The sequence below is a fragment of the Penicillium arizonense genome, assembly GCF_001773325.1.
Source record: "Penicillium arizonense strain CBS 141311 chromosome Unknown PENARI_contig030, whole genome shotgun sequence".
In the NCBI taxonomy this organism is placed as follows: domain Eukaryota; kingdom Fungi; phylum Ascomycota; class Eurotiomycetes; order Eurotiales; family Aspergillaceae; genus Penicillium; species Penicillium arizonense.
Window position 1 is genome coordinate 68,938 of NW_019173307.1, and position 20,033 is coordinate 88,970.

The 20,033-nt window shown below is 48.1% G+C and overlaps 7 protein-coding genes across 7 annotated transcripts; 4 read left to right on the forward strand and 3 right to left on the reverse strand.

The window, feature by feature from the left end:
• Nucleotides 1-198: 198 nt before the first annotated feature.
• PENARI_c030G03430 (uncharacterized protein) lies at nt 199-2,479 on the forward strand (the record flags this gene model as incomplete). Its single annotated transcript, XM_022636374.1, has 5 exons — nt 199-270; nt 330-1,188; nt 1,241-1,664; nt 1,729-2,023; nt 2,087-2,479. The coding sequence occupies 5 exons, from the start codon at nt 199-201 to the stop codon at nt 2,477-2,479; spliced, it is 2,043 nt and encodes a 680-aa protein (XP_022483784.1).
• Nucleotides 2,480-4,141: 1,662 nt separating this feature from the next.
• On the forward strand, nt 4,142-8,097 carry PENARI_c030G10611 (uncharacterized protein; the record flags this gene model as incomplete). The annotated part of the gene is made up of 11 exons (XM_022636427.1): nt 4,142-4,376; nt 4,442-4,675; nt 4,728-5,404; nt 5,473-5,635; nt 5,711-6,064; nt 6,117-6,240; nt 6,291-6,362; nt 6,418-6,590; nt 6,641-7,268; nt 7,330-7,788; nt 7,866-8,097. 11 exons carry the CDS (start codon nt 4,142-4,144, stop codon nt 8,095-8,097), a joined length of 3,351 nt encoding a protein of 1,116 aa, XP_022483791.1.
• Nucleotides 8,098-8,435: 338 nt separating this feature from the next.
• On the reverse strand, nt 8,436-9,691 carry PENARI_c030G07265 (uncharacterized protein; the record flags this gene model as incomplete). Its single annotated transcript, XM_022636401.1, has 2 exons — nt 8,436-9,156; nt 9,288-9,691. The coding sequence occupies 2 exons, from the start codon at nt 9,689-9,691 to the stop codon at nt 8,436-8,438; spliced, it is 1,125 nt and encodes a 374-aa protein (XP_022483745.1).
• A 624-nt stretch (nt 9,692-10,315) lies between these two features.
• On the forward strand, nt 10,316-14,269 carry PENARI_c030G12056 (uncharacterized protein; the record flags this gene model as incomplete). Its single annotated transcript, XM_022636433.1, has 4 exons — nt 10,316-10,372; nt 12,131-12,209; nt 12,290-12,363; nt 14,144-14,269. 4 exons carry the CDS (start codon nt 10,316-10,318, stop codon nt 14,267-14,269), a joined length of 336 nt encoding a protein of 111 aa, XP_022483716.1.
• A 683-nt stretch (nt 14,270-14,952) lies between these two features.
• On the reverse strand, nt 14,953-16,210 carry PENARI_c030G09009 (uncharacterized protein; the record flags this gene model as incomplete). Its single annotated transcript, XM_022636412.1, has 2 exons — nt 14,953-15,810; nt 15,875-16,210. 2 exons carry the CDS (start codon nt 16,208-16,210, stop codon nt 14,953-14,955), a joined length of 1,194 nt encoding a protein of 397 aa, XP_022483759.1.
• Nucleotides 16,211-17,933: 1,723 nt separating this feature from the next.
• Nucleotides 17,934-18,723, forward strand: PENARI_c030G05110 (uncharacterized protein; the record flags this gene model as incomplete). Its single annotated transcript, XM_022636388.1, has 3 exons — nt 17,934-18,050; nt 18,111-18,244; nt 18,318-18,723. The coding sequence occupies 3 exons, from the start codon at nt 17,934-17,936 to the stop codon at nt 18,721-18,723; spliced, it is 657 nt and encodes a 218-aa protein (XP_022483766.1).
• Nucleotides 18,724-18,983: 260 nt separating this feature from the next.
• PENARI_c030G01794 (SDR family oxidoreductase) lies at nt 18,984-20,018 on the reverse strand (the record flags this gene model as incomplete). Its single annotated transcript, XM_022636362.1, has 5 exons — nt 18,984-19,016; nt 19,074-19,182; nt 19,233-19,288; nt 19,339-19,648; nt 19,714-20,018. 5 exons carry the CDS (start codon nt 20,016-20,018, stop codon nt 18,984-18,986), a joined length of 813 nt encoding a protein of 270 aa, XP_022483714.1.
• Between the last annotated feature and the right edge of the window lie 15 nt (nt 20,019-20,033).

Sequence of the window (20,033 nt, forward strand, 5' to 3'; positions counted from 1 at the left end):
CACTCGGAGTTCCAGACCAGAATTTCCTAATTAGGGTAATTTCAAGTCGAGCTCCGCTCGGCTCCGACACACCACTGGACTCCGATCGAGCACCATTTTACCTCCTGAAACCCCCAGATAATTACGGCGGATACACCTTTGTCTACTTTTCTTGGTTTTCAAATATCGGGGAAGTGAAAATGGCAACACCTCGCCGGAATGGACAGCTTTCCTCATGCGAGCCGTGCCGAAAGTCCAAATTACGATGTGACCACCGAAGTCCCGTCTGCGGTCGGTGCCTGAAAGGCAGGGCCGAGCGATGCTTCTATCATCCTGCTCCACTAACCCAGCCCCGTGCCCCCAGGGTGATCTCGCGGAGACCAAAGAGGCAACGCGCGGACAATCAGCTGGTTTTCCGTGTCGATCAGAGAATCTCCAGCACAGCCGCGCCAAGCTCGTCAGATTTACCAGTCACAGACGCAAATTCGTTATGCGACCAACATATCGCACCATGGACTGCGAAGGAGAAGCGAACTCTGAGACCGGGTGTTCTAGGGATGGTCTCTCCCAAAGATCTTTTCAGTGAGTATGAAGATAGCCTGCCTGTCGAGGAACTGGGCCGCCTACTAGGATCGACAGTAGCAACTACTGCATGTCCACCTAGCGATTCGAATCAAGTGTTGCTAGGAGCTCAAATCTTATCACACTTACAGAAGATTCGTTGGTTCTATGAAATTATTGAATCGAAGGACAAGATCGCTCCAGGATGGGTTTTGGGTCCGCCTTTGACTCGCGCGTTGTGTCGTTCCGTTGAACAAATTTATGATTCTGCAGTTCGCGGCTCCCAGGATACGCATGCGTCGCTATTCAGCCTGTCCCGTCAAATATTCGCCAACACATCCGAGGATATTCGGACAACTTCAACAATGCATTTGTCAGAGTATTTCGATTCGATAGCGGCGAGATGGGAAACAATCGGGCTTGTGTTCGTCTTGTTAGGGACAGCATTATTCCATATCCCTGACGATGACCCGATATTTACACATCGCAACCCATGGAAGCTTGAGAAAAGCCAGCTCAGAAGCATTGCCATCACCGTTAGTGAAACTTGCTGGCAATTTTCTAATGGCACCGGAACAGCGAGCGACGCTCTTTGCTGGCTTACGACCCAACAACTATCTCTTTTGACTATGATGGTTGGCTATAGCGGTAATTGCTCTTCTTTACTAACAACAAAAGAACTTGGCTAAAGATTAGATAGACTACCGGGTCTGGCAAAAGCTAGGAGACCTATCCACCATTATCTACGGATCCGGGTTGCATCAAGCTGGGGGGAATTTCGAGCAAGGCGTTCCATTCTTCCTGCTTGAATTACGAAAGCGTGTCATGGCGTGTGCGTATGGAATTGATAAGGACCTGGCGACTCTTTTGGGCCGCCCCCCTCGCATATGCTCGCGATACTGTAGTCTCCCGCTCCCCCTGGATATCACTTACGATGCGATGGTCCGCCCCCAAAGCGAGGGAGAGAATAGATTCCAAAAACTCGACGCAAACGGTTGGAACACCGACGGAATTCTGACTGTCAGCGCTATGCTTCGCGTCGCCCTACTAACTAGCTTGTTGCGCGAAAGTATCCTTGAATTATCTTTGAGCCCCAATACGAAGGACATTCCAGTCATAGTTGAGTTCGTATCCATTATAAGGCTCATGTTATTTTGCTACCAAGGGCTGACCACAAGAATCGAACAGAAAGTTGATTCAAGAATCTCGCCAGACGCAACAAGATCTTCCCTCATTTATGCATTGGTCTCCCGAACAGGCTGCAGCAGGCGTTTACAATTCTCCTCGAGACGAGGGCCGCGCATTCGCACACACAGAATTCATGTACCAGGAGTTTTTGTTGCACCGAATCTTATTAAAGCGCGTTGGGATAGCTTCACAAGGTCTTATTGAAAGCTCCCTTGATATTATCACCACACTGGTGGATACTACTATCGCGATACAGACCAGATCATATAAATCGGCAGTGGAAATTTCGTGGGATGTAAGAATTCTCGGTCTTCCTCAAAACTGCCATCGAACATCTCTCATAACCCTACTCTTCTAGATGTGCTATATTGGTCTTCCTGCAGCAGGCATTCTGACTTCGAAACTCCTCGCGGAACATCGACCTCAGATAACATCTCCATTTCGAGAGCCGCTAGCCGCAAACATTCGCAAGCTTATTATCCAAAAGCTTGGCGCTTATGTTTCCCATTTGACCTTCCAGGTGCAGCCGTACCAAGGAAATTATCAGATTGTCCAACAAGGAGCGACATATATTCGTTGGGTGCTCGACAGGATCAATGCGCCTAAATGTCCTCAACCCGCTCCATTGACTTCAGATATTGATTTGCCGGAAAACTGGCTGGACGATTGTGATTCGGAGGGTAATCCGGATTTCATGGCATGGTTTGACAACATTCAGTGGGCTCAGGACTCCCTTTTAAATTTCACCTAGCTAAACACAAGACTGGCTCTTATTTCGATGTATAACAAGCTCTAAGCGGTACCCCATGGGCTTGATCTTGTTAGGAAAACTTATTATATTTATGTTTCTTACAAAAGTCACCACAGCGATCGCATCATCTGTAGAGCATTACCCTAGGTCGCCTTCAAGCCTCATTATTTTCAGAGAGGGTGATGTGAAGCCGACTACTAGCAAGCTGTCACACTTATCCTTAGCGCTATCGACCTACCCACTCGGCTTATATATCTTACACCTCGGAGAAAAACCGAAAACACGATCCATGAATCAGACTGCCTGTAGTCTAAGACTAGCCAGCCGCATTGATAGGAGTACTCCATCGAAATGAGATGATTAGGTGTCTCCGGTGTTCAACATCAGATTTGCCTAAATAGGCAATCGCTTAAAAATGCTCCGAGTCCGACAATTCAATGTCTGTAAGTATTAATTGCGAACATTACATCCCATCGGTATAAACTTTGTACTTGAATGTGATTCAGTTTACTCACATACTAGACACCCCAGGAACAACCAATGGCCACCAGCTCATGTTGGCTACTCGAAGCCGACAATCGCTTTGGCCCTCGGATCGACGCCGATTGTCGTGCATTTGACTTCACTATCTTGTTCGAAGACATATTCTTCAGCTGTTTACCGGCCACCATTTTCTTGTTACTTTTACCCATGCGGCTTCGAGACCTCCGATATGAGTCGGTCAAAGTCAGCTCATACAAATTAGCAAGCTATAAGCTGGTAGGATTTACTCCTTACACCTTCCCCTGCCGTGGCTGATTTGAGGCAGTTCCTTCTTGCTGTGCTGTTTTCCCTACAGGTTCTTTTTGCAGCATTTCGAGTCCAAACATCTGCCCTTCATACCCGGGCTTCATTGCCAGCAGCCATACTCAGTATTATAGCGAACTTTACAGCGTTATACGTCTCCTTTATGGAGGACCAGCGATCTGTCAGACCCTCGAGTCTTCTCACCCTTTTCTTTTCAACGTCCATCATTTGCAGACTGCCTCAGTTGCGCTCACTATGGTTGATCCCATCCGTTGATGTCTGTCTGTATCTCGCGTTAGCCAGCCTGCTTTTCACGCTCGCGGTCTTGACCCTTGAGTCGGTTCCAAAAACCCGGACTCTTCGCTCGGACTATTGTAAATGTACTGATGAAGAAAAGAGCTCTTTTTGGGACCGAAGCTTCTTCACCTGGGCACTACCATTCTTGCAGACAGGATATCGGAAAATTCTCCAAGTCGCGGACATACCGGAAGTTGACACCGATCTCCAAGGACAATGCTCAGGCGATAGGCTACAGAAGGCTTGGGATTCTGCAAGCCTATCCAAACGATATCGCTTGATCAAAGCTGTGTTTTGTGCATACGGATGGACTGGCGTCTCTGCAATTACCCCTCGTCTGGCCTACAGTTGCTTTACATTCTCGCAGCCCTTTCTCATTACAGCGACTATCAATTACATTGGAGGATCATCAGATTCAGAGACTAATATGTACGGAGGTGGACTTATAGGCGCGTATGTTTTGGTCTACCTGGGATTAGCGGTAAGGGCTTATTGAATGAGAGCAATTCAGAGCGTGTCTAATGAAAAGAAAAGGTCGCGAAAGCCGTATATTGGCGCCAGACATATCGCCTACTCACAATGATGCGCTCAGGTCTCATATCTATGATCTACGACCAGACTATCGGAACGACTGCCGAGGAATTGAATGATTCGGCAGCTATCACCTTGATGGGAACAGACGTGGAGCGAATAGTGGCCAACTTGAAGAATATGCACGAGGCATGGGCGTCGATCATAGAATTAGCGGTCGCAATATGGTTATTGGAGCGAGAGGTCGGGGTCGCTTGTCTCATACCTCTTGTCATCTCACTCGGTATCCTTCTCATCTACCTCACAGACATATTTAAGAGCAAGCGCTGAAAATTAGTTTGTCTCTAGGGTGCGTGCTGGCAATGGTTCCAGTGTCACGCCGGTCTGGGCAAGCCCAAAAACAATGGGTCGAACGAGTACAAAAGCGGCTTGCAGTGACAGCAAACACATTCGGCAACATGAAGGTTGTCCAGATGCTTGGGCTCAACGATGTTATTTTCCCGCTGGTATCGCATCTACGGGAGGTTGAGATACAGACGTCCCTTCGTTTCCGAAAGCTATTGATATGGCAAGTGGCTCTGTGTAAGTAGCTTAGTCGGATGGGCACCGGGAAGTGAACTGACGTTAGATCTAGCCAATGTACCTGCTGTTCTCGCACCGTTCGCGACTTTTACAATCTACGCAATTATATCTGTCATGCGACATGGTGGTTCAATCCTCTCTGCCCAAGCATTTACATCGCTCGCTTTGATTTCTCTTCTTACAAGTCCACTGCTCATCATTTGTCAAGTCATGCCGGCAATCTGGCAGGCTGTCGCTTGCTTCGATCGGATTGAAACATATTGTGCGAAAGATTCCCGTGCAATCCTGATATCGTTATCCTCGAAATCCGAAGAATTCCATCCATCCTTGGTCTCATTCCAGAATGCAAACATAGCATGGTCCTCAGATCAAGAGCCCGTGTTCGCCAATCTAACACTCACTATCCACCCGGGAATTACGATGATTGTCGGTCCTGTTGGGAGCGGGAAGTCAACTCTGCTTGAGAGCATTGTCAACCAGCACATGGTTAAAACCGGATCCATGACAACTTCATTCTCAAGAGCAGCCTATTGTCCTCAGATCCCGTGGATTAGGAATGACACCGTACGGAGCAATATCATCGGATTTCACGCATTCGATCAAGCATGGTACGACTTCACGTGTGCGGTGTGTGGCCTACAAGATGACCTGGTTTCTTTCGCAAAGGGTGATATGCATATAACTGGAAGTGACGGTATTGCGCTTAGTGGAGGCCAAAAACAGAGAATTGTGAGTTATCATGGATGCTAAGTAACACTAGTTGCACTTACTGACCAAACATTTCTTGATATATGTAGGCGCTTGCCCGGGCAATCTACTCCAGGCTAAACGTCGTAATTCTGGATAATGTCTTCAGCGGCCTCGACTCGAAGAATATCGATCTTATATCGAGCTGCCTTTTCGGCAGCGATGGCCATTTTAGAAAAGCAGGTATATCAGTTATTCTCGCTCTGAGTACGAGTATGTATATATTCTCCGAAGACTGAAAGTGCTTATTGCAAGGCAACTAAGGCCCAGCACTAACGAGACTCATAGATCAACTTCTTTCTCATGCGGACGAAGTTGTTATGATGGAAGAGGGAAAGGTTACCGCATCAGGGTCATACAATGCGATTGTCTCCAAGACACGTCAGTATTTCTCGAAGGGCCTAAAGGCAGTAGAAGATACTAGTCTTTCGACAGCAGAAAGCTCAGTTCTATTCCCGTCACTTGTCCAAAACAAGGATCATACCAACATCAATATGAAAGCAGCTGACGATGAGAACACCATTAATAGACAGAAAGGAACTTGGTCCGTGTATACATACTACTTTCGAAGCGCAGGATACGGTCTCTTAGGTCTGTTTTTGGCATTCACTATCATTGAGGCATTCTGCTCCAGCTTTCAAAGTCTGTATCCTCAAATCTAATATTTGTCAGAAACAAAACTAACCTTCTTCAGCATTGTGGATTCGATGGTGGGTCGAGGCAAATGAAGAGCAACCGAACAAGCAGCTGGGCATGTATCTCGGTGTATACGGCATGATATTCGGATTGGCCCTTCTGAGTCTTATAGCTAGCTGCTGGTATGTGTTGTAAAACGCAATGGTATTTCACCACTGACTGAATATTCCAGGTTACTCTTCGTTCGGGCCCTCAACAATACTTCGCTAAATCTGCATTCTGACCTTCTCAAAACAGCGCTTGGGTGGGCAATCACGTTATGATATATATAGTTGTCATACTAACAGCATCACTTATAGGGCATCGACCAGCTTCTTTCAAGGTGTAGACACTGGCTCTATAACCAACAGGTATTGTTATTTCCACAATAATCTGCTTACGTGGGCAACTGACGCAATCCCAAACAGATTCAGCCAAGATTTGGAACTCATTGATATGATGCTACCGGTATATGCTGTCAATTGTGTTACGAGTATGAAATCATCCCCGAAACACAGTTACCGGGGCTAATTCATTCGGCAGACGTGATTACGGTCTTTATTGACGTCCTTATTATATGTATTTTGGGTAAATATCTGGCAGTCTCAATCCCGTTCTTGGGGGTGGTTCTATTCTTCGTTCAGTCATATTACCTACGCACGTCCCGGCAGGTCCGACTGCTAGACATCGAGGCGAAGGCACCGATCTACACACATTTCCTCGAGACGATCCACGGCATATCAAGTATCAAAGCTTTCAACTGGGAGCCTCAGATGCGAGATAAAGGCCTCGCTCTCCTGGATCAATCGCAACGTCCAGTCTACATGCTGTACACCATCCAGCAATGGCTGACTCTAGTTCTGGACTTGGCTGTAGGGGCAATGGCCGTCATTCTTATTGCCATGGTCACGTCTTTAAGAAATCAGTTCAATGCGGCATCCATTGGCGTTGCGCTGAATCTTCTTCTGACGCTAAATCAAACATTGACAAATGCTATCAAAATGTGGACCATGACTGAAACCTCCATCGGGGCCGTCACACGCGTGCAACACTTTATACAAGATACACCATCGGAAGGATGTTGCATCACGCCTTCGATTATTTCCCAACTACCGGATGACTGGCCTGGCAGCGGTGTGGTGGAATTCAGAGACGTGACTGCTGGATATAAGTATGTACCATCTAGGTTCAGTAGAATCTACTCAGCTCTGTATATACTAAGTCATCTACAGCTACTCCTCTACCCCGATCCTCAGAGGTCTCACCATGAGCATCAAGCCGGGAGAGAATATTGCAGTTTGCGGGCCGTCTGGAAGTGGAAAGACATCACTGATCATGGCGATGCTCCAGATGCTTGACATTCAGTCCGGACGCATTATGATAGATGACAGGGACCTCGCCGGGATTCCGAGAAGCGCAATCCGCTCGCGTATTAATGTGGTCTCACAAGACCCATTCTTCATGCCAGGCACTCTTCGTTTCAATATTGACCCTCGTCAGTGTGTGGTCGATGCGGAACCTATCCGTGCCATTGAGAAGGTAGGCCTCTGGGACCGCGTTCAAGCCAAAGGAGGTTTGGATATGGAGTTCTCTTTTGCGGATTGGTCGGTTGGACAGAGGCAGCTACTTGCCTTGGCTCGCGCCCTTGTGACAAAAAGCCACCTGTTAATATTGGATGAAGCTACCAGCAGGTGAGATCCTTTGTGGATATTATTCCACCCCTCGTGGATTTTTATGGAGATTGAGGCTAACGATCTTCTTGCGATAGCGTCGATTGGGAAACGGAGGCGATCATGCAGGATATTGTTGAGAAGGAATTTGTTCAGGAAACGATCATTGCGGTGGTGCATCGGTTTCGATATATTCATCGGTTTGACAGGGTGGTGTTTCTCAAGTATGGAGAGGTTGTGGAGTGCGATACTCCTGAAGTATTGTTGCAGAGTGATTCCGAATTCCGAAGGATGTATTTGGCTTCTCAACGGCTTGCTTGCGGTTTATAATCTTCATTCTTCTGCTGTTAAGATTAAGTCAAACATCCCGTCCACCGGGACTATTCATCTGGCAGTTTCAGAGATAAATCTCTTTTTTTAACTTCTAGTCATTTTCGAGTTTGGACTCCTATTGCTGAAACATCTTCGAATTAGGTTCAACTTTTGGTGATACATAGCTTGTTCAGACATGACTTCGTGAACTTATGGGAACATAAAGAGTAGCCCCTGGCTCAACACTCCGATCTACATGCCTTCTTTCAACTCGGTGCGTCAAGTTTTCCAGAAATTGAAAATCTTCGGACGAATTTTCTTACCCACAATCTTCCCAAGCTCGTTCCATAGCGCGATTACTTCGTCCCTTGTTCCGGTGAAAGAGGCGAAGACGGATCTACGACAATGGTCGGGACAGAAGTGGACAAACTGGCCACATTTGCGTCTTGGCCCCCATCGTTCTTGGCAGCGGTATATTCAAAATCTCCAGGCAACTCAGCTTGGGGTGTATTCGAGCTTTGTACAGCCTGGAGCTCAGCCGGTGCAGATGGAATCTGTTCATTGGGCATTTCGACTGGCCCCTTCGACGGGCCGGACACAATCACTGCGCCAGTATCGAGCTCCGCTTTCTGGTACATGGGGTCGCCATTATCAAGTTCGGGTTTTACAACACCAACTGGAACTACGGAGCTCTTCTTAGACGCGTCTTCGGACAAACTGGGTGCTTCACGTGCAGCTGCAGCCGCAGCTTTCCTTGACTTGTTGCGTCGGTACCACCAAATAAACGTCACCCCGGCAATAAGGAGGACGCCGAGGGGCACACCCACTCCGATCCCAATTTTGGCTCCAGTTGGTAACCCTGTGTTTTCGCCGCCATTAACCAAGCAAATGGGATATGCTGTAAAAGTCGCCGTTTCCTTGGACACTCCATTTCGCTTTGTGTTGCTGGTCTCAATAGAGCCGGTGAAGTCAGACACGGTAGACCACGAGCATCTTCCATCTGAAGTCGTGTACAGCCGTCGTGCGCTGACTGATGTCGCAGTGCTAATACATCCTTTGCCCCCATACCGATATCCACTAGACCAAATATTAGCCATGCTGTTGTCATTTCAATCAACCCTTGCTTCTGTATCTTCAAATAGACACTTGAAAAGTTTGGCACCACTGCATTCCTGCTTCGACTGGGGCTTACGAAATAAAGGACTTACGATGGACAACATATTGTGGCAACCTGACTATCGCCCACGGTCGCTCCCATTAGTCCAATATTGTATGATGGTGATAGGCCCCTCTGGCCGGCGCTTGTGGTATAATTTGCGGTCCATCCAGATGGGCAGGCATTACCGGGAGTGAAGACATTATTTACTCCCTCGCCAGTAAACACACCTTTGATACCCTCGGGGTAGCAAGTCGAGGCCCAGTTCCATACCTTCGCGGAGGTTGCGCCAGTTGGAACGCCCCGGGTGACACAGACAGCCCCCCATGCCAAAAGGGCGTTGTCTGTGTTGTAACTGACCCAGTTCGCGGTGGCACACCACGAGGGTGGAGAGAACGTGGTCGTAAGTGGACCAAAATTGGCAATAGTAACATCTGAAGCAGGTGTTGTCGTCATTATTTCGAGTTATCACGCATGCTAAAAGAAAGTGTGAGAAGTAAAGATTATGGGCCCGGAGACAGCAATGCCAGCCTACAACAGGGCCGGAACATTGCCCTGGGTATTGCGGGATCGACCCCTGAATCTCCAATTTGGATCGTCTCCGCTTGGATTGGCAAGGATCCGACACGGCATGAACGGCCCCAGCCATAATTTGCTTGTTTGGTGATTCGCTTTGGCCCTGTCAGGTTGTCTCCGCATGATTGGGGGACATAAATAGATCGTCGCCCGTATGGAGGATAATAGCAGAGCCAAGGGTGTTCAAACTAGTTCTCCTAAATATCTTAGCTAGTCGGGTGGCCTTGTATGAGCATAATTCCCCGACGCGGCGCCCTGGTGGGCAAAGCGCTTCCTTCCATTAGGGCCCCTCTATTGGCCAGCCAACCAGGAGAAAATACGCCTTCCAATATAGCCCCAAAGCTCTGACCGACTGAAAATACTGTATTTAAGCGAGGTCCGAGGGTTTGTCGGACGCGAAACCCTGACTCATCTGCCGATCATAGCCTCTTCTTGATCAAATGTTGCTATGGCCTTGCAAACACTGCCCCTACAAGGCTCGCTGCTCTTTTGGCCAATGACAGGATGTACCTCGGCGCCTCAGCCGAGCGAAAGCTTAAAAGAGCCAAGGCGCCCGCTACTGTACGTTTCGAGACTTGCATTCTCTCGAAGTGTCGCGAAGCTCTCGAAACTAATAGTAGTATACCGATCATGATGCTGAGCCAGTGGATTGCTTTCGCCCTGTATGCGGCAGGTTTGTATTGGCTATTTTTTGTCACTCTCATTTTCTACCGTCGCTTCTTTCATCCCCTCTCACGTGTCCTGGGACCATTGTTGGAAAAGACAACATATCTTTATGAGAGGTAGTATGACCTGTACTTGAAAGGTCAACTCACATTTTATCTTAAACGGCTACATCAAGCATATGGTCAGTAAACGAGCTGAACGAACTGTAATTCTGCTTAAATCTGGTTCTGGGTAGGTCCAATAGTTCGGGTTAGTCCAGAGGAAGTTCATATCGATGATCCAGAACAATTTGGCCCTTATCCAGCGGTATGTATCGCCACTCATTCACCTCTCTGTTGGTTTTTCAAGCTGCTCATACAAAGGTATGATGGGACACGAGGCCAATGACGTACAATACAATATTTATACGTACAGACTCTTATATAAACAAAGAGAAATAGTATTCAACAAAGATCAAATGTTTAGTAAAGACAGTGTTCAATTGAAGAGTCGAAATGCGCGGTAATATAATATTTGGTCTGCATTGTCCGACATCCCTCCTTTGTTCTCCGCCAGTCCAATGTCCTGCTTCTAGATACACGAATACCAGAAGCAGTATGGTTCGAAGCCAACATCAATGTTATGACAACCATCTCGGTGGTACTCTACCACTTTCTCCTCACCGCCACACTCCCAGACGCCAGCGGAATCAGTCTTCCTGCTATAATAGGCTATCCGAATTCCTTTTCCGGCTGGGCATTCATTTGTAACACGTACAAAATGTCCACCCGGGTATTCGGCCTGCTCATGGCTTGAGGCTCCGTTATGGTAGTAGTAACCGCATTCATCAGCGAGGATAGTGCAGTAGTAATCTCCGAAGTTTCTCCCATCGCACGAGTTACCTGTGAACGTCAAGTCCACTTGGCGGCTCATACAAGTTCCCATAAAGCCCATAATCAAAAACGTCACTTTCATGTTGAAGTTTTAGTGGTGTAAAATAAGAATATAGGGGCTTTATCGGGAACGCTTATTTTCTGTTGTACGGTCAAGGTCTGGAAAAAGTTAGACGGACGTCACATAGGAAAAGAAATGCTCTCTGGCCTTACAGGGTGTTACAGATTCTTGTAGTGTCTCGACAGAGAGATTAAAGCTCACTGCTTTACAAGAATAGGTAAGACGAAAGAAATTCAGTGGGAGAAGTGTAAGACAGAGAAAATTTAGATTTAGGCCTCTACTCCCTCATCTGCTGCATATCTAGGCTCTTTTATAAACAAACAGAGACAGTGTTCGGCTGAACAATCGAAAAGCGGGGTATTGTATATTTAGTCTACACTTTCCAACACACCCTCTCAGCATTGGGTTAATCAGTGCGTTGTCAATTGAAATGATGTCGATGTGTAAGGTAACGCGACCTGCGTAAGGCGACCAACCCCACGGTAATATAGTATAACCCCACATTTCACTAAGCATTAGGGAAGCTCACTTGTCTTCGCTTAGATTATTCAGTGCCTGTGATTGGTCAACGAGACCTCGAATCTGCTATCTTTTGGTGGGATTCAAATAAGTAAAACCGGCATGACGACTCGATATTCATGCAGGCGTTACGCTGGCTAAAATCTTTCGCTCGCCTCCTGTAAGGATTAGTGGCATGAGAAAATATCAAGACATTCTCAGTATCAGAACGGACAAAACGAGTACAAACATGACGGCCCCTCCTTCTGGGGCGCATTAAGCTTCGGCCCCAGTGGGCCCGGTAAATCCAAGCCACCAGATAAATTAGAACTGACCTTCTTAATAGGCGGCTGTTAATATACTAATGAACCTAATTCACAGGGGGGCTAATTGCCAGTCTTTCAGCGCTGTATCTTTTCTGTCAATTCCGTCTGTATGTGATCAAGGCAGTCATGGTAAGCGTTCTGCACTTGGGCTAGGATCCCTGCGAGTGTTTTGAGTGTCCAAGATACCTGTGTCTAGAGTCAGTCGGACTAGCACCCCGGAGGCCTTGCTCATGGGAACTTTTTGGGCCTTGGGGATCTAGACGGGGGTCCGGCTATGTGCTGGTTCTGTTAGGTATTCCTAGGTCGATCAAGGGGTCCTTTGGCACCTCAGAGAGCCAACCGCTCGGTGTTAGGCTCTCTGTTGCTTCACCTGATAAGGGGGCAGTGCTGGGGGGCCAAAGAGGTGACACGTGCAGGCCATCACCACTATGAGATTCAAGAGCCTCCATGGTGGTTTACCGGGGCCAGGAAACCTCTACCAGATGATTGACGCGTGAGAATGACGTGTTTCTCGTGGGTGCTAATCTCTGGTGTTCATAGTCGCTTCCGTCAGTTGGTCGTTACTTCCAATCCTTCATCTTTAGCTGTCAACTACCGTGACTCGCCCTCGCGGTGGCCAGGAAACTTTCCAAGGCTGACCAATATGGCTATTGGCGACCGAATCTAGCATTTAAGAGAACTTTGCGGCCGGGGCAGAAAGGGGCATCCTCGCCTTTCCAGCTTCTCTTTTGGTGGCATGGGATTTTGGTAAGCACAGCTGAGTGTGTCTTACGGTTTTAATGAGCGCAGAGCCTCTTGGGTGTAGTGGCAAGACTCATTTCGTGTGGACGTTACGGCTGGCCCTCCCGCTTGGATTGGTTTGGTGGATCGCAATTCATCATATTGCGACGCCATGGTGGGGGTACTACCTGCACCCTGTGCTCAGTGGACCGTTGGACAATATTCCAGCGTTTGAACGACAGCTGGGGGCCTTGACGTAGCGTCTCATGGCACGAGAACAGCCTCATTCCCCCTCCCGTGAAGGCTCGGATCGCGCAAATTGCCAGCACCTGTCTAACCACAATGCAACAAGGCGTAGCTTTGGCCTCTCAAATTCATGCGCAGAATACCCGGGTGAGATCGATTGGTGTGTACCAAGAGTTCATTGTCTCTTCTCGAAAAGGAAAGGAAGAACGCCACTTCAACATGATTTAAAGGGAAACACTGAGATCCAAGGACTCAATTCTTGGTTGACAGCGGGAAGGCTCGAGCCATCTTCTCGCAGGGCGCGAATGGAAGCGGGTCTGTTCCGTCCGCCCGGGCCCGGTTGTTGAGACCAGCGTGAGGCTGAACATTCCCAGTTTAGCTGGAACAGCCTCAGGAAGATGCATCCAATAAACAGTCGTTTCATAAGCTGAGGACTCTCTTTTCTGTCACCCGAGCTCATTTCAGTTTCTCATTCCTTAAATCCAACATTGCTCAGCCCGCGGATCTGCAATTCTACAATTGGCTCCACAGCTAAGTATCTTTGCTCAGGTGTTAAATGATTCCAGGGGACGCAGCGCTAGGGCAATGTAATGGATGGAATGTCACATGGCGGCATTGAGGCTCAATTTAATTTGAAGTTAGTATTCCGCAAATTTCCCACTATATGTTCTAGAAAGCACAAAGATAATCTAACTGCTATGGCTACCTGCTACATTCATATACCATCTCCAACTGAGAGAGGAGGTCTAACTGCCAAGGAGCTCTTATACGCTCGAATGCCGTGTTACTTTGGATTTCAGGACAGCAGAAATGGTAGGTTCTCATGTCAAACGGGGGAGGGCGGTGTTTGTTCTCGATAATTACTGATATGTCTTTTGCCTCTCCTCTGAAGCAGACCTCTCCTATATTCCTGATAATTGCACTATGTGCTGTGATTCACTAGGCACAGCTGACTCTTCTTACCGCCGACTGCCGTGTGGGCATGTTTTCCACCTGCCATGCATTGATCAATGGCTCCGATCTCATGATGCTAGCTGCCCCCTTTGCCGCCGCACATTCTATCATTTAAGAAAACCGTGAGTGATTTACGTTGCGGGATGATCCCATACTACAGGTACAAACTATTCTGTGGTTCCCTTCTCGGAGAACTGGGCTTAAGGCTAGGCAGGAAAATCTGTCCGTTATAGTATTCGTCTTTCTTGGGTTTTATATCTGAGTCTCACGTCGGGTCTCAATACATAATCAACACTTTACGGAATTTAGATTTCTCTACAGTTCAATTTGCATTGCATTCCCCTCATCTATATATGTAATACCTAAGAGCGATTCTGGACAGGGCTATAGCACACATACTCCTGGGCGTAATTAAGCAAGGCAATGAACACGGTGAATATGATAAAGGTTAGGAAGGGCTGGATACCATATCTTTATTCTGCGGATTCATTCTCACCTACCCTTTCACGTCACATTACCCGGATATCGTTACCTTTGGTGCCTACTTGTTCACTGGGAGAGAATCGATATATCAGTAAAGAACGTCTGATTGATTCTTGAATGGTACTGAGAGACCACAACTGAGAATTTCACAGCATTAGTGCAATGAAGTGCTTCCATTGAAACAACCGATAAACATTGAGGTTGAGGGAAATTGGTTGATGGTTGCAGCGTGGCTCAATATTCAAATATTCAAGAACCTTCCATGAAAATCGACAAAGAGAGATGAATCGAGATCTGGCCGTCTTCACATCCAGATCAAGCCAAGGAACTGGCAATGGACAACCATCCCAACCCAGCAGCAGCAACTTCAATCCCAGTATTATCCTTAGCAGGAGGGTAACTAACACGCGCCAACCTCGACAACTGCACAGCAAGCAAATGCTCCCTGAAATACAAATCCAACCCCCCAATCATATGAATACTATGATCAGCCCCATTTCCACCTTTCTTCTCACCCCAGCAAAGCCTAGGACCAACAGTCTCATCCTCCATCTTCCCAGTCCGACTGCCACTCTTAGCCCAAACCCGCTTCATCTCATACAAAGACTCCCAAGCAAACCCGAATGCCCCAAACATCCCACCATCCCCCTTCTTCCCATCCGCACCCCCGCTCTTCCACGCAAAGTTCCGTCCTCCATACTCAAACCGACGAGGCGACCAATCTTTGCGGTGCATCTCGCCATCCGGGATTTCGGTTATAGCGCCCATATCAGGGATAGTGCATGTCTCCATGCGGAATGTACCGCCTTTCTGCTTTCGGAGCTTGACGCTCGTCGCACCGATCTGGGGGAGGAATTCGCCTGCGCGTCGCAGGACGGTTTCCACGATTGGTACTTCGTCACTCCAGAGGCATTGAAGGGCATACAGGACGTGCGTGTTTGTCGAATCTTTCACGAAGAACCAGTGTGACCGCAGGCCCAAATCGACTAGCTCCGATGAATGAGTTATACGATATGTGATGGTGGGTGCTGAAGGTGACAGAGTCAATGAGAAGAATGGACGTGTGGACGGGTCGGTATTGAGAAACGGTTGAAGGTGTAGTGGAGCTGTGCTTATATCTGCTCCAGTTGTGTTGGGGTCCTCTCCGCGAAAAGCGTGGAGGTCTTTGCGGATCTAAAAGTGTTTAAGTCGCAGTGATACCAGCAAGTTAGTTGATCTTCTGCTATTCTTTACATACCTGAGTCAGTGTCCAACTCTTTTCGTTCTGTTTCTCCACTTCTTCCATGGCATCCAAGATCGTTGGCGGCAATATTATGCCCTCATAACTGCCTTTCTTTTTCAGAGACTCCAGATAGGCTAGACGCTCGCGATGAACCTGGACTTGGCGCTCGAACATCTTGCGGTTGACTTTGCGCACGTTTCCTTTTTTGAACGTCTTTGTCGCCTCCCCAAGAATTTCGATTGCACTTTTGTACATCCGAATAGCATCATCGTAGTCTCCCTTTCTTTCCATAATGAAAGGGCTGGCGGCGAGCCTGTAAATGTCATTGTTGGTGTCGATCTTCCCTGACATCGCGGTGGAAAGAAAAAAGACTGCTATGAAAGAAAAGCCCTTATAAAACGGTCGTAATGGGTTAGCAGCCTGCCTGTGCTGTGAAGGTAGTGATGTCGTAGAATGTGTAGCACTAACTAGTCTCCGTGGATAAGGCCGAGGCCTTTATACAGGGCAAGGGAACTGTAGTTCTTCTTTGAAAGGCTCGCCAAGCTAAAAGTGAGCCTTGCCAAGGACTTGGAAGGACGCGATACCAAAATCGAGGCCAAAATGCGAGGTCAACATTCAAAAGAGGACTGCAACGACAGTTGGCGCGACAGTTGCCAACCCGGATCAAATCAGATCATCCCGTGGCTGTCTGTCCCTGAACATGATAGGGCTTTCCCGTCAATCATAATCACCTGTACCGCCAGCTACAATAGTACTCTGCCTCAAAGATCTTGTATCTAGGAGACTAAACAGCGGGTGTGGGCGAACGGCATTATCTGATCGCTTGCCATTACTCTCTTGGAAGCTTGGCAATTAGGTTCACCCAACCACCCCGCAGGCTTACCGGGTATGCATGCATATACCGGACCCTGGTGGACTTTATGTTCCGGGCACATGAACATAAAGTAAGCCATCGTTCACGTGGCGTCTCAGGGTCCATGATCTAAAAGGAAATGGCAGTTTGCCTTGGGCGCTGGGCTTGTCCGGATGGTGGATAATGCTGTTCGCAATTGAGAGTAGAAGGTCCTCGACATAATATTTTATGTCTAGCACGAAGTGGTTCTGGTAAACAGAACTCCTTGCCATCATCATGTTTGTGTGGAATATTAATGCCAGGCGAAAAGAAAAGAAAATACGGAAATCAGAAACCAAAAGGAAGGCAACTCCCACGCATTTTGTGCAAAGGGAGGTACTGTAGGTCAGAGAGGAAATCTAATTAGATATGGTTCAAGCTTGGTACGTTGCTCATCACTTCCTAGGAAGTTCTCGACAGCATCTCACCCTTGCGGCTAAAAAGCTAGAACGGCCCAGGCCATGAAAATAAGGCAACGAGAGATTCAACCAAAAAAAAGAAATCAAAATGAGAGCCGGGGTGTCCGGCAGGGGGATTGCGACTGATCAGATCGTACCAAACTCAGGGCTTGCCACCCTGGCAGATATGTGAAGACGCCATTTTTAAGGTGAAGAAGGGTTGATTTTGGTGGAGATTTTGCAGGAAACAGGGCCTGGACGTTCTACAATTCAAAGGGCCAATAATCGGATCTTACGGCAAACACAATAATGGTCGACCCACCGGATATAACCGATTCATACCCCGGAAGTGTCCAATTTTAGGGGCGAGGAGGCTGAGGCAAAAGATTTGCTGGCACCTTTGACCCTTCAAGGGGTACGATATGCCTAATGTGGTCTAGCTCGAGACTTATCGCCGGCGCTAGTGTGTACACTATGCCCTTATAGGTTAGTCTGTGGCCTTTAGCCATCCTGATTTAAATGAGAGTGGCCAATAGGAAGGCCCTGTTTGCGGCAAATGGCCGAAATGGCTTTAGACGGCGACTGGGCTGGACTGGCAAGTTTCGAGTCTGACGAGAGCAATCGACCTTTGTTTTTAATTGGGGCCATGGCCCTATTCTTGCTCTCAATTGCTTCTTCTTCTTCTTCTTCTTCTTCTTCTTCTTCTTCTTCTTTGCTTAACGTTATAGTATACCCACCAACTTCTGTCGCTCGCTTGACTTGTCTATAATTAACATAACCCACCATGCATATCGCTTCTCTCGCTCTCCTGGCCGGTGCCACCGCCGTCGCCGCCGAGACAGTCACTCTTTTCCTGCCTGGATTCGACCAGCAAAACCTCGTAGGCAGCGTTCTCGGATCTGTATGTTTTGAATATCCTCTCAATTGAAATGCCCCAACAAAACTAATCCTCCAAACCCAGAGTGCCAAAATGACCACCTACCTCGTCCAATGCGCCTCCGGCCAAGACGCCAACGACTGCGGCGTCCCACCCGGCGGCGTCACCGTTATCCAGGGTTCTTCTACCGCCGCTATCAACTACGGTATGGAAGGAATGTAAGTGGCCACCAAGAAGATCACGATCCAGTTTCCCCGCAATCCAAAAGCTGATGATCCTTTCCTATCGTAGTACCCTCGATGAGCGCTGCAATTACGACGCTACCAGCGTTACTTGCTCAGGAGGCATGGTTGAGAGCGGCATTTCCTCTGCTTTCAGCACTGCCGTACCTCTCACTGAAATTCCCGGTGGCGCTCTTCTGCCTGTTAGTATCACTGCCGCCGGTAGTGCCAGTGCTTCCGCTACTACTGGTGCCTCGGCTACTGCTTCTACTGCTTCCTCGACTGGCGGGTCTAGCATGACTACTTCTGCTTCTAGCACTTCTACTGGTACTTCTACCAACTCTGGGAGCAGCAGTGCTGCTGCTACTGGCACCCATACATCGTCTCCTAATGCTGCTTTGCCCATGATAACTGGCAATGCTCGCTGGGCTGCTGCTGGTGGTGTTGCTGCTGCTATTGCTGTTGCCGCTCTCTAGGGGATTGGATATATTATATAATGTTTGATATTTGGTGTCCCTACTGGTATAAATGTACGCCTACTTGCCTTGTTGATAGATGGGGTAGTATACTATGCATCAAGTGAAATATGTTCCACCATGCACTTTGTATCGCTCTGTTTCAAATACATCACTTGTTGATGGAATCCATGGCTTGCGCCACAGGGTGTGTAACTTGCTTCGATGAACACTATCTAAACCTTACATCTAACATCTATGTCGTCTGTTTATGGGAATACTCATGCTTTACGGTGCATGACACCAGCCGCAGCCTGAAGGAATGTTCATTAGGGCTCATCAGAAATCTTAATATAGTACCGGAAGCTTACCTGGTGGCTGGGGAACACTAGAGTATCGGCAATGACGACGTTCTCGCGACGACTGGCAGCGAAGACGACGACCTCGGCAATGTCGTCACCAGTCAATGGCTCGACACCCCTGCTAGCTGTCAGTACTGATCGCATTGAAAGTCGTAATGTTTGACTTACTTGTAGACAGCGTCGGCCTTGGATTTGTCTCCATAGAATCGGACAACAGAGAACTCCTGCAATTGTCATTAGCTTGTGTAAACGGAATAAGTGTGAATAGCCATACAGTCTCAACCTGGCCGGGATCAATCTCAATAACACGGATTCTCGTGGCAATGAGCTCCTTTCTCATCGCATCGGTGAACGAGCGGACAGCAGCCTTGGTGGCACAGTAGATGCTACCACCAGAGTAAGGCTCACGTCCAGCAATGCTGCCAATGTTAATAATGTCACCACGGCCACCCTCATCGCGCTTCTTGAAGATGGGCAAGATTGCCTGGGTCATGTTGATAAGGCCGGTGACGTTGGTGTCGAACATGACTTTCAGATCCTCGGCGGCGATATCACCTGCCTGGGCGACGCCCTTGACCAGACCACTGCATGAAGCTTATTAGTATTGATCTTGAAGGGATACCCACGCCGTTTGCTGTGTGTGACTCACGCATTGTTCACTAGAACGTCAATCTCCTTGAACTCCTCCGGCAAGGAGGGAACGAAGTTGTTAATCTCCTCTGGGTTGCTGACATCCAGCTTCACAGGAAGGACCTTGACACCGTCGCCAACTTCCTGCTGGATCTCCGCTGCAACCTGCTTCAACGAGTCGATGCGGCGAGCCGTCAGGATCAGCTTCAGATTCTTGGGTGACGTGCGAGCGAATTCCTTGGCAGTACTCTTTCCAATACCGGAAGAGGCACCGGTCACAACGATAGTCTTGCCCTCGAGGCGCTTTGCCGCTGCGGAGGCCATTGATCGTATGGAGTT